We start from the raw sequence: 14,292 nt of genomic DNA, 5'->3' as shown, positions 1-14,292 counted from the left end.
AAATTAAATCAAACTTTAATGGATGTGAACAATTATATCACAGATACAAAGTATCAAATTTCATTAAAACTCTTCTAGCCGACGATTGCGTACACATGCGAATTTACAAAGTGGAGGTAATATCTTAGGATGTTTACACACTGTTGGGAAATGCACCTAATAATAATAATATCTTTGAACAAACATCATTACATTAATTTTTTATTTTGTTAAGGATTTTTGTTCTCTTTGTTTGTTTCTGATATACGGCTCCTATCATAGTAAAAAAGTTCTAATCGGATAGAGATCTCTCAAATTCATTCATATCAGTAGAAAATTTTGGTTTAGTGAGGGCAAGTCCATAGTTGATGATTTGTTAATGACTGCGGATTTTAATGTTTAGCATAATAGTGAATTCCTCTACAAAGAGGGAACAATAGTTGGCTGCTTTGTCTGACCTATAAAGAGACCCCCCCTTCATGAAAAACTCGACCTTTGCAATTTAAGAACGTTGTTATCTTTTCAATTATATTATTATTATTATTATTATTATTATTATTATTATTATTATTATTACATCAACACTCTTGAAGTTAAAGACTCATCTAATGAGAGGGAGAGAGAGAGAGAGAGATTTATACCATTAACATTTACATAAATTATACAAGAAATATACATTATATTACTTTATAATGTGAAATAAGTATACATATATTATAAAACTTCACAGACTTAAGGAAAATCTCCTGTAACATATCTATCATACTGTAGCACAAGCTTACAATTCATAACATACTCAAGTGATGCATTCGAGTCACCCACTATTCTCCACATGAAAAAAAAAAACACTTATCCTCTTATTCATCGCTTTCTTGCTCAAATTCCTGAGATGGTCGCCAGTTTTTGCCACTTCTTTTATCATTCCACTATCTGAAAAATTTCTCTCGTATCCATCCGCGAAATACCTATCAAGAGCTTAAATGTCTCAATCATATCAGCCCTTCGCCTTCTATCAGCCAAACTCCGCATATTACATGACCTCAATCTATAGTTACAGCTAACATTTCACAGTCGTAAACTCATTTTATTCACCGATTTTTCGCCTTCTCCACCGTATCTTCCCCCCCCCCCTCTAAAACTCCTTTGACCAGATTTGGGCACACTAGTCCACACGTAACCTGATCAGAACCCTTTAATGTGGAATCAGTAACATTTTATCTCTGCTTATTAATGTTCGTCTTAATATTGTAGCAGTCCTCTGAGTTGTCTTAATCACTGTTGCAATGTAAGTCCTAAATTTCAAATTTCGATCCACCATTACCCCAAGGTCCCATGATATATCAATAGCATAACAATTTAAAAAATAATAATAAATAATAAAAACGAATAGAAAAAGTCGGTTTATAGTGGTCAATCATTGCATCATATTAAAATAATATACAAAAATTGAACTTACCCGTTTTTAGTCCTTGTGTACAACATTAATTCAGCAGCAACCTTTTGAACATCATCTCGTAAAAGAGACAGTTCACCCAAGATCTTAATATTTGTTCCATATTTATGAATAAATTCTCTGTATGAAAGAAAGTTAATGTACATTGATGAGATAAATAAATTACTGTCTTCACTGATAAATATTGTCAATGAATTGTATTGTAAACTATATTATTATTATTATTATTATTATTATTATTATTATTATTATTATTATTATTACAAACATGTTAAAAGAAATGATACCCAGAACTACAGACAAATAACTAACTTACCAGTAATCTAAAAAATCCTAGAAAAAATAACGCACACAAGATTACAAAACTGTTTACAGAAGTACAACATTATGTCACAAAACCAATGCGGCTTTCAGAAAACAAAAAGCACCATCAGTTTATTAGAAGACATCGTTGACGCCATAAACAAAGTACTCGAAAAAAACAAATACGCTATCCTTATACTGCTTGACTTAACCAAAGCTTTTGATACACTTGAACATGACATACTACTGACCAAACTTTACTCAATCGAAATAAGAGGAACACTGCATACCTGGTTCAGGAACTATCTCTCAAACAGAACACAAGTAACAAAAATAGGCGCATGTTACAGCCGGAGTATACAAATAAATTACGGTGTCCCACAAGGCGCGATATTATCACCTACTCTATTCAACATATAGATTAACGATGTTCATAACCTGGCCACACGCAGATGACACTGCTCTACTAGCAGTCCACACCGACATCAACACGGCTCTCTCCAAAGCACAACACGACCTAAATGAAATCACCATACTTCTACCAAAACTCAGTTGTAATCAACGGCACTAAGACACAAATGTTAATAATACATATAATCCAAGAATTATGCGTCCCGGACCACTATCGCTACACTGTCACACATACCACTGCATTAACAACAAAAATACCTACCAATGTCAAGAAATCAAACCCCTAACGCATGCAAAATACCTTAGCCTTTACATAGACTGCCACCTGAAATGGATAAAACATATAGAATACTTACTAAACTTTTATGATTTCATCTAACATAAAAAAAACCTCCAATATCACGGTATTTGCGAATCTCTATTCAGTACGGTAAAATGTTCTACGCAACCACATCAGACAGCCACCTAACAAAATTAGAAATACCACACAGGAAAATCATGTCGACAGTGAATCGATATCCGATGCGCTTATGGCGATACACAGAATCCTGACCATTAAAAATCTGAAACACTACATAATGTTACTAAGGAACTACTGCAACATCACCTATCGTAACAACAGAGACACATATCACATAACACGACCGACAACAACTCTTTACATCCCTAGTCCCTTCAACAACTCATACGGTTCTTCTGTGAGATCACACCTGATACCCAGGCTACTCAATAACGTACTAAGAAATTTAAAACACACAGACATCGTCTTTAACCACAAAGATTGGTTTCCTGTACTTTTCAGGACTGGGAAGACTCCACTTGCAATCATAGTCACTTTGCTTTGTTTAAACCTGAGATCCTATTCATAAACCAAAATTTCGTAGACTTCGCTTCCACTTCAGTGCGTAATGTCTATTCATGCACTACTTGTTATTCTATATGATGAAGGTACATTCTTCAAAGTTAAATAATCATTTCCTTCTGTATTGAGATCACGATTGAGGTTTTGGAGTTTTGGTTAGCGTTTATTATGTGTCTTGAAGATCATGCAATTTTGATTGAGTGCTCTTACCAAAACAGTTCAGAGTTCTGCAGCAGTGCGGGTAAGGCTACAACTGCACGGTAAGCGTGTTTTTTTTATTATTATTATTTAATTTTATATATTATATGAGGTCCACATTGTCAGATATGGAACAGCAGCCAAATGAGACAACGTTTGAAGAAGTATATCGATAATTTATCAGACTGGGCGAACTACTCAACAAAAATCGGCCAGGAAAGGTGAAACTTTATGATACGTTTCCCCCGGCAAGTGTCACAGACGTTGACGTCGAGATTATGGAAGATCAGTCAGAATCGGCAAACCCCACTACATCTGATTTTCAAGAAGTCCTCGTACGTAAAAAGCAGAGAACAACAGATGAATCACTCAAAGACAACATAATGGAACAAAACGGTCAAGTTTCGGACTCCACTGCTTCTCCCAAAGAAAAGGTGCCTGCGATTATATTACGAGAGAAGCAGAGGTGGGCAGCTTTAAGATCAACTGTGTCCAACCTACACATTGGCTATGTAAAGGTAAAAAATGTGGATGAAGGAATAAAGATATATATCCTACAACGGTGATAGACTATACAGGCGACTAACAAACGAAATGGACATTACAATATCATACCTTTTCGCTCAGCCCGGAGAAAAATTTAAAAGTGGTCCTGCGTGGCGTCTGTGAAGACATTGATCAGAAGATATGGTAGCTGGTCTTAATCTACAGGATCTACCTCCTGTTAAGGTCAGCAGAATGTACAGATCCAACAAATCTTCCATGCCGTTAATCCTCGTAGAGATCCCTAACACATATAAAAATATCTACAACTTGAAAACAATCTGCGGACTCATTGTCACACCAGAACCACTCCGAAAAATTGCATCTTCTTGGCAGTGCCATAGGTGTCAAAAGTTTGGTCATGCCCAGAAATTATGTAAATCTGAATTTGAATGTTTGAAATGTGGGGACAGCCACCCAACCAATATCTGCACAAAGCCGAAAACAACCCCGGCAAAATGTGCCAACTGCGGTGCCCCCCCCCATCCTGCCAACTACAAGGGATGCATTCAGCAACCAAAAAATAGACGGATAGAATCAGTCAAACAGTCCTCTTCCTCTAGTACAAGAAGAGGCTCCGCGTCCACAGTCAGAGACCTTCAAAGATAGAGTGAACCAAACGCAAACTTGAAGTTATGCTGACGTGGCCTACAAACAAATCAGCTTACAAACCTAACAGCTGTTATTGCAGTCTCTCTCTAGATAACATGATACAATACTTCAGCTAGTCAAACCCTTCAGCAACCTCCACCAAAAGATTTCTCCGTGAAACACAGGTCATCCTCACAGTGCTAATTGATGAGTAGAAACAAACTTATTCCAGCCTCTTTGCAGATCATTGCATGGAATGCAAATGGCCTAAGAAACAAAATTCTGGAGCGTCAAGACTTCACTAACAGATATCAACCAGATGTTATATTATTCAGTGAATCTCATCTAAAACATTCAGTAACCCTAAAATAAGGGGTTACTGCCTATACAGAAATGATAGATTGGTCTACAGAGGTGGTGGCACTGCCATCTTCATTAAAAACTACATCAAACACAATTCTGTGAGCAACCCTCCAACTACTAATCTTCAGATCACGGGCGTGGAGGTGTTCACCACCTCATCTGGCAGACTGAAAATCTGCTGTGCTTACAACCCACTCCTAAAAACTCTATTACATTCTGACCTAAATGCCATCTTATGCGTCAGAGAACCCACCATTATAGCTGGGGATCTGAACTCCAAGCACCCTGCATGAAATTGCAGATCCACCAACAAGAACGGTTGCATCCTTTCCAACTTCATAGGATCACACAATGCTGTTGTGGCAGGCCCCACCGAACCAACTCATCTTAGTACGTTTGGAACTGCGGACATCCTGGATATAGCTATCCTGCAGCACATTAATCTTCAATACAGCCTAAGATCATTAAATGAGTTGTCATCTGATCACAACCCAATACTACTTCAAATGGGAAGACAAGAATACCTGTCTCCTCCCCCTCATTCCTATATATCGTGGGAAAGATTGTCGGAAGTGCTCAGTATTGGCCGTGTTCCTCACATACGTACAAAAGAAGACATAGAATCTGCAGTTACAAGCTTCTCCCAACTAATTAACTCCGCCATAACGGTAGCTGCCTTCTACAAATCTTCCACAAGCCTGGTTGTCTTCCTGAAGACATTATGAACTTGATCAGGGAAAAAACAGAGACAGGAAAATATTTCGTAACACTCGTGCGCCACAAGATAAAACAAATCTAAACAGACTTACTGTGGCTGTGAGAGATGCACTCAAGACTCACAGAGTCCATCTATGGGAAGAAAAGTTAGCCTCTATCTCACCTACTGATCACTCTGTCATCTGGGGAATACTAAGAAAGATCAAAAACAAAGGCAAATCTCTTCCCCCAATACTCTCTGACCAGGGCCTTGTACACACTGATGCGGACAAGGCGGAGGCCATGGCAAGAAATTTGGAAGAGCAGTGCAAACTTGCATATGGAAATCTAGTCTTCAATCACATATACAAACTTCACAAACAGATCAGGCACTCACTCAAATTTCCTGATACCCGTACTGACCACATTGTACCCACATCACCTGGTGAAATATATAATATTATTAAAAATTTAAAGAACAAAAAAGCTCCTGGACCAGACGGCATTTCAAACAGGGTGATCAAGCTGTTGCCTCGAAAAGCTGTAGTGCACCTAACCATTATAATTAATGCAATCTTAAGACTTCACTATTTTCCTTCCACCTGGAAACTGGCTGATGTAATCCCTATACATAAGCCAGGCAAGGACCCACACCTACCCCAAAATTATCGTCCAATCAGTCTTATCTCCTACCAGGGTACGGTTGCTGAGCAGGTCATCCTCTCACGACTCCAAACCTCAGTAAATGACCTAAACATCCTCCCTAAAGAACAGTTTCGTTTTCGGCAACACCATAGTACTACCCAGCAAATCCACAGAATTGTAGAATACATCACCACCAGCTATAACTGGCGCCAGTGCACAGAAGCTGTTTTTCTAGACCTATCCAAAGTATTTGATAAAATCTGGCATTTCGGATTCGTACACAAACTTATCTCAGCCGGTATCTCACTAAAAATGATTCATCTAAACCGTTCATATCTTCAGAATAGATCAATACAAGTCAGTCAAAATCAATGGTTCTACCTCATCCCAGCGCCATATCTTTGCTGGAGTGCTGCAGGGATGCCTACTAGCTCCATTGCTGTTTTCTATATACATGTCGGACATCCCGCACAATCCGATGTCTTCCATTTTGGTCCTGTATGCGGACGATACAGCACTACTAACCAGATCTCTCCAACCACATTTCATTACCAGAAAGCTTCAAGAAAACCTTCTAAAGATGGAGGGTTGGTTCTCCAAATGGAGATTGGAAGTCACCCCCCAAAAAAAAAACTGAGCCATTCTTTTCTCGAAAAGGCAAATATCTCCTGCAGGAGATGTATTACTATTCAATACTAAAATTCCTGGGCACACAGAAACAAAATACCTGGGTGCAATTCTCGACAAAAAGCTAACTTTCTACCAGCATATCAAGTCTGCGTGCGCAAACGCATCTAAAGCTATCGCTCAGATCTATCCGCTAATTAATAGAAATAGCAAGCTAAGTAACAGAATCAAATTGCAGCTATACCAGATCACGATTCGTCCTATCATCACCATCATCACCTACGCCTCTCCAGCCTGGAGCCACACACCTCTAATACTAACATTATCAAGATACAACGAGTGCAGAACAAGTGTTTGAGATTGATTCTGAACGCCCGATAGTATGTTAGAAACAATGAACTTCATAGAGATACAAATATTCCCTATATTTTCTCTTTCTTACAATCTTTAGCATCCAAATTCTTCCTAAAGACGTCTATACATCCCAATGATTTGGTTCAGCAAGCTGCAGCATACGAGGCAACGGACATAGTCAAACATAGAAGACGAAAAGCTATTTTAATCTCCTGTAGCGATGCATAATCTCCATGCCCAATCAGGGCGAGCAAACTGCTCATAAATTTTACACTCGGGGAATATGAAAAGCATCTTGCTTAAACCCTAAAGACATAAATGTCAGTTGTCATTTCCATCTGTACAAGCGCTATTTGGTGGTGTTCTTCCCAGCAAATACGACTACATTGCCATTACTTTGTTTCCAAACTCTTACAAACTTTCCCTTCATGTAAAGCTGACATGAACGGAGGAAATATGTAAATACTACATTTTATCAGATTGATCTAACTATAGCGAGTTTATTATAGGCCTATAAACATTGCATTTCTGTCATAAAGTTATAAGATGCACGTAAAATGTCGCATTATAACCCATCTGATTTAGTAACTGCATCTATTTTTGTAAAGATTCAATAAACCAATTTCGATCAAATATTAGTGTAGCCTGGGGCAGATATTTTATATGCATATAGATATAAAGAGTTATATATATCCTAGTAATTGTAATGTATTTTATAAAACGCACGGATATACCAGATTACAACCGGTCAAGTAGAGAGTGTTCAGCTTTAGTTAAACCAGATGTCTCTGTCTGAGTAAGTTCATTTGCAGCTAGAAGCCTGGAACTTTTATGAAGTCTTTTTCAAGGATTTTTTTTACCATTAGTAAACTTTCTTTTCTCATCTCGAAAAAGGCAAATCAGCCAGAAATACAATCCAATTAAGATACCACCATGCGACGAACTTTGAATGTCGCATGGTGGTATCAGATTGCTGCCAAAACTTGGAGATATAGCATGTTCTAGCTGATTTGTTTGTTTTATGGAACTTGAAAACTCCAGTATGTGTGGGGGAAAAAATCTCGCCATGTACTTACGAGGCCGAAATCTTTTATAAATGAAATTCTTTATAAATTCTGTTTGAGAATTTATAAAGATTATATATAGACAATTCTGTTAGACAGGATTCAGCCCTAGGATTTTACCACCCAAGTGCACCTTCATTACTGACTGAAACACAGTTGGCTCTGGAAGGTACAATAACTTAGCTATTATGCATCCGGATCATATAGTATAATGTAATGAGAATCGTCGCCTTCACTTGCTTTACTATTTTCAGTATTGTACGTGTACTAATCTGGTAACTTGTCTTTAAGACTTTTAATGTTAGTGATAAGAAACTGAAATTCTTCTCAATCGTTACTATACCACTGGCTTTTTTCAACTCTTCTCAGATGCATTTTCATCAACACTGTCTCTATAATGCTATTATGTCAGCGAACCAATGTAATCTCACTTCGTGATAGTGAAAAGTTCATACTAAAATATCTCTGTATGTGGTGGATTAAGGTTATAGATATGTTAAAAGTAATCTGAGTAAGGTCTTCATATGAGACAAACAAAATTTATTATAATTGGTGTTCAGGATTTTCATGATGTAGGCAGATGACGAGTTATTATATGCATGTTGTCTGTCAGAGATTTTGCGATTGAGTGAATTAAGCCTCCTCTCGTTAACCATAACTATAATTCAATAAAGTTATACTAATAATAAGATCAAAAGTAAACAAATTTAAAATTGACACTTACTTATCATCTAACAGGTCTTGAATAGTAATCTTTACAAAATCCATCATCTCAGAAACTTCTTCCGCTGTTCGTTTGAGGTTTGCAACGCTTAATCCACAGAAAGTTATGGCTTTGATCCCCATGAGGTGACACCAATATATTAACTGAAATAAAAAGGTATGCTAGTAAGTGAACTGTTGGTATTAACAAGATTGCGTTGAAATTTGTTTTCGTTCTCTATTCACTAACATTCGTCAAATATTCTAAGACTCATTGAGACATTTGAGAGATGAGTCAGTTACCTTAAATTTTATCCTACAACAATAATTACACTAAGCCCTTTGGTCTCGTATCAGGGTTGTTAAACCAATGAATGTCGCAGTAGTAATTTGTGTAATTTGTATTTAATTACAATTCGGAGTGTAATTTGTAGAGTAATTCAGCGATGCTGTCCTATTTTCTGAAACTTTGGTTTTGAACACATCGCTCCCATAAACGGTACCTGTTCTCCAACCTGTTGTCTTATTTTTTTTTTTATGAAATGCATTTTCTTTCCCAGACATCTATTTTAAACTTTCTTCTGCTATCTCAGTACGATGGGTTGTCGATTAAATGAATGTATTAAAAATCAACCACTTTTTCATAACATTTTAACAACTTCGACTTTTGTCAATTTTGTTAACAACAAAAATCGACAAAGTCACTTCTGTCGCTATGTTGGGTCTTTCATATCGCTGAACAATAAAACGTGCTCATTTTATTATCCGAGATGTGAGCTCAGTCTCAGTCTGAGTAATTTCATTTGCAACCAGAAGCCTGGAACTTTTATAAAGTCTTTTTCAAGGTTTTTTTTACCATTAGTAAACTTTCTTTTCTCATCTCGAAGAAGGCAAATCAGCCAGAAATACAATCCAATTAACATTTTCAAAGAATTGAATTGATATCCTTAGTTTGCTTCGATTTCTAATTCAAACAAAACTATACACCCTTTGTAACAACGAATTTTCTTCATTGTTACTATTAGTAATCGAAAAATTATCAAATTCACTTTCTGTGAAGGAAAAAATTGATTTTTCAAATTGCACTTAATGGCGTACGTCACTGAATCTGCAGCTTATCAAAAACATTACAGAATAAAATGCATTTGACCAAATATAGCAAAAATATGGCAAAAGCCTGCTTTGTTTATGACTTTGCTATGAAATCTTGTTCTTAGTTTCGTTTGCTCTCTTAGCACAGTGAATCGTTGATTAAAACCACCCAACCGGCCACGACGTCTATAGATAGACGTCGAGATAAATCTGGATACGAAGCTCTAAAACCCATTGAATAACATGGATTAGAAGTGTAATTTGGTGTCACTATTTTATCCACATTGGCCGTAGGACGTTATTAAACGAATTTATTAAATTAAATCAAATTAATTATATTGAATTAAATTGGATTTTTATTCCACAGTAGCCTTATTTCCTGATATTGAGGGTCAAAAGTTTTTGTAACGTCCAAATAAAGTTTTTCCTTTCGATTACTCAAAGACTTTGGTATGTTCCACACAACTCTCTCTATCATATTTCAATAGCTTTTTGTTAATGTTGAAACAAGATTTATTCCAAAATCAGTTATCCGGTCACTATCATCCAGATCAAGATATAGATAAGATAAAGATAAGTGATGTCATTGAGCTGAAGTAGATAAGTGATGTCATTTTTGAGATGTAGTGTCGCGACGTCATTGTTTTGGTCATCTGTATCCTGAATGCATGAGTTGTGTGACCGCCCTCTTTTTGTTTTCTAGCAGAGGTGCATTATGGGTAATGGTTCAAGTATGGAATTCAGGGATATGGTCTGTTGACCCCACTTGTCGATGATGTCAGATCGTGTCTTTGGTTTCGAGTGTGAAATCCTGGGTAATTGTTCGAGTATGGAATTATGGGTAGTTAGAGTATGAAATCCTTGGAATTTCCCTGGGGTGGATACATCTCTCTCTCTCTCTCTGATGTCATATTATGTCTTTTGGTTCGAGTGTGGAATTCTGGGTAATGGTCAGAGCATGGAATTCTGGGATGTGCCCTAGTGCCACCATCTTTCAGTGATGTAAGGTTAGCCTTTGGTTTGAGTGTAGTATTATGGGTAATGATTAGAGATTGGCATTCTGGGAGGATATTTCGTCACGTGTGTGCAGTCTTTGGCTCGATAGTGGAACTATGGGAGAATATTTGTTTACAGGTGGCAGCACGAGTTTTCCAATATGAGTGTGTGATATTTCAATCCTAATTTTGAGTATGTGAATTTTTTGTTTAGAGTCAAGAGATGATATTAGCAGTGTTTTTTTCTTTGCATTCATATTTTCTTGTTATTAGGTAGCAGTTAGACATTTTCTAAAACAACTAGCTACTGGATAACAGTGGTGATCCCCTAACTCACACACACTCACATTTGTTTCACGTTTTCTTGTCAATAGGTAGTAGTAAACATTTTTCTAAAATAATTAATTACTGGATATCAGTAGTTCCCCCCTACACACACACTCATTTTTTTTTCATTCCCTGCATTTTTTTCAGAGTAGTGTGAACAGATGGCAGTACGATTTCGATTTTAAGTCTGTTTGGTATTTCACCCCTAATTTAGACTATAGAAATTTTTAGTTTAGTGTCAAGAGATGTCATCACATTTTTTTTACATTCACATTTACATGTCAATATTTAGCAATACAGATTTTTCTAAAATAATTAATTACTGGATATCAATCTTCACCCACTGTTTTTTTCTTTTCATTTCCAGCATTAATTTCACAGTATTGATAACACATGGCAATACGATTTGGTATTTATAGTGTGTGTGATATTTTATATCTACATCTGATAAGAACAGACAGTGATAACAGTGAGGTTCCATCCCCCATTTACCCTACTTTTGTTTGGTTCTTAGTGAGAGAATTGTACTAAGGGATAAAATTATGGATTCAAATATATATCAACTTCTAAACGGAATAAGTGAATAAAAAACCTTAAATAATTTTTTCATGCATAATTAACCAGAAATCTATGTTTCCAATAATCGTTTTTTACATATATAACTCAATCAATATTTTGATCTTTGTTAAAGATTCTGTTTAACGATTCCTTTGTCACCAAATATGCACAAGTGGTCTCATATAGATCTCATTTTATTTATAATAAAAGGGATAAAATTATGGATTTATATAACAACTTCTAAAAACAATGGAGTAAAAATTTCACTGTAACTTAAATATGGAAAACACTGCAACGACACAAAAATTTGTTAATTTAAGTTTACAAATGCATATTTTATTTTACAAAAATATTATTTCCAAGTATACTCACAGAGAATAATTCGAACATTTCAAATATTTCAAAAGATTTCGTTTATGCTCTTAACGTTTTCCAATGAGTTTAATAATAAAAATGTACGTTACTCACTGTTTTGGTTACAATACATCAAACTAGCTGGTTACGCAAAAGAGTATTTTAGATTGGAGACTGTGCATCCTTTTAGAGCTATGTGGAGTGTTTTGTCCCGTGCTATTCTTATGAAGAAAGGAAATTTCAAAGGCTTTTGGGGCTCACTCATTATATTACTTTACCGGACACACACACACACACACAACACAGCGCAACACACAGGATGATCTCTGGCCTGAAAGAACGAATTGCAGTAAACTGAAAAAATGCATTCGAGTCTTGTTCCTTATAGGATTGTTCACCCTCTCTGATTCTTTCAGAACGTTACATTTGTACAGATGATTCATGGGTATGTTTTCGCATGCTTGTGGATGTCACCTTGAAGTGATGTCATCCTACATCGTGTCATCACCAGGGCAAAGATTATTCATCTCTGAGCCCATTCTGGAATTTTGTTCTGGAGTAATTGATGCATACATTTTTTTTTAACCAACACATATATTTTGAGCACTGACATTAGCACAAAATCTTTCATTATGTTTCCTGTAACATGAGTAACTGCACACTATATCTTCACTTTTGGTCAACCAATATCGTTTATATCAAGAACAGGTCTGCCTAATAATTTCGAAAACATTACCTATTTTTCTCTACCTTTGGCTAGTAATATTTGATATTTGCATAATTATTGTATTGTCCAATCTCTTCATTTGTCCAGAGAAAGAGAACCAGTGTCCCATTTCAGTTGGTGGTTGTATTTAATTAACCAAGAATTTGTTTATTAAGGTATTATTTCTGGGAAAACTCCCATGTTACTCCTCTTAAAAACTATAATTTTTATAGCTATTTTGCCTGCTTTCATTTAGGAATGCCCTTTTTTTAATGTCATTGAATTTTTTCTCAAGAATTCTTAGGGCATTGCAGATGTATTTTAGAGACAAATATATGTAGCATAATAGAAGAAAATTCGCGCATACCTTTTCTTGAATGTTGTTGCCTGTCTTCTTTCTGCGATGTACATACTTCTGCTGTTATGGTGTTAAAAGGGAAGTGCTTAGGCAATGTGAGAGAATTAATTTGAAAAAAAACGGGTTTTTTCAAATTAATGAAAGCAAGCAATCAGATTGAATAAATATAGAAGCATATCAGAGGGGGCCACATCGAGTGTTGTTAATTTACGGGTTGCGGGTATTCAAAATGATGAAAACAAAATGGGAGTGAATGTCAAAACTTTGAAAAGCTGATGGAGTTCATGTAATGTTTTCTTGCTTGATCAATAGTGGCAGTTGAAAGAGTTTTTTTCTCTGATGAACAATGATTGGTCTGCTGATCGAAACAGACTTGTAACTGAAAACACTAATCATCTCCTTGAAATAAAAGTCAATTCAGTTGTGAATTGTTCGGAGTTCTATAAAATTATAAAAATGACACACTTTTTTTAAAGAAAGTTCATCCTCTGAAAAATATGTATGGTACAATTAAAGTGAATAAATATTTATTTGAAGGTAAACATTTCATTTTTCTTTACAATTTTTTATGGTCAACATTCATGTCGTATATTGTTGTCATGTCGATAACCTGTTGCAAAAATGTCAACGTGTTAGTCCTCTTATCAGAATATTAATTCTGACAAATTCCCCATTATGAGAATTATGCTTACAATATCATGCTAGCAATGGTCTGTTAATACATAGTAAAAGAATATTGGAAACATAAAGATTTCTGTTTAATTATGCATGCAAAAGATATTTACAAATGCAAATTACTAAGTCGTAGTGCAATCTGTTCACACTACAGTGTAAAATTAACAGAACAGGATAACGGTGAATTTACTAAGAAGAAGCGCAAACCCAGAGTCCAATATCGTGTTTGTCTCATTTCCTTTAGTCAACACTTGCAAATGCAAAAGAAAAATATCATAGTCTAAAGTACAGGGTGGCCGTAAAATAACTTTCCCTCTTTAGAGGCATCTGTTGCTAAAACCAACAAACGGAATGAGACCAAATTTTATATTGAGACTTTTGTAAGGATGGGGAGAGGATTTCCGCCAAAAAAAGAATCAGAACGTACCAAAAGTCG

At 35.9% G+C, this 14,292-nt stretch overlaps 1 protein-coding gene across 1 annotated transcript in view; it reads right to left on the bottom strand.

Annotated features, from left to right (window-relative positions):
• Positions 1–1,435: 1,435 nt before the first annotated feature.
• The window catches only part of LOC150092114 (dehydrodolichyl diphosphate synthase complex subunit DHDDS-like), a gene marked incomplete at both ends in the record, with an annotated part of 30,465 nt that continues 17,608 nt past the window's right edge, over positions 1,436–14,292 (bottom strand). Inside the window, 2 exons of the mRNA XM_090415297.1 lie at positions 1,436–1,552; positions 8,814–8,956. Of these exons, the coding sequence (XP_090271423.1) occupies positions 1,436–1,552; positions 8,814–8,956 (260 nt within the window). The remainder of the gene's footprint in view (positions 1,553–8,813; positions 8,957–14,292) is intronic.

The sequence above is a fragment of the Typopeltis vanoorti genome, unplaced genomic scaffold (assembly GCF_054136105.1).
Source record: "Typopeltis vanoorti isolate ZY-2024b unplaced genomic scaffold, IOZ_Tvanoo_1.0 HiC_scaffold_621, whole genome shotgun sequence".
NCBI lineage: Eukaryota > Metazoa > Arthropoda > Arachnida > Uropygi > Thelyphonidae > Typopeltis > Typopeltis vanoorti.
Note: the sequence above shows the minus strand (reverse complement) of the source record. Positions and strands in the feature narration are given on the sequence as shown.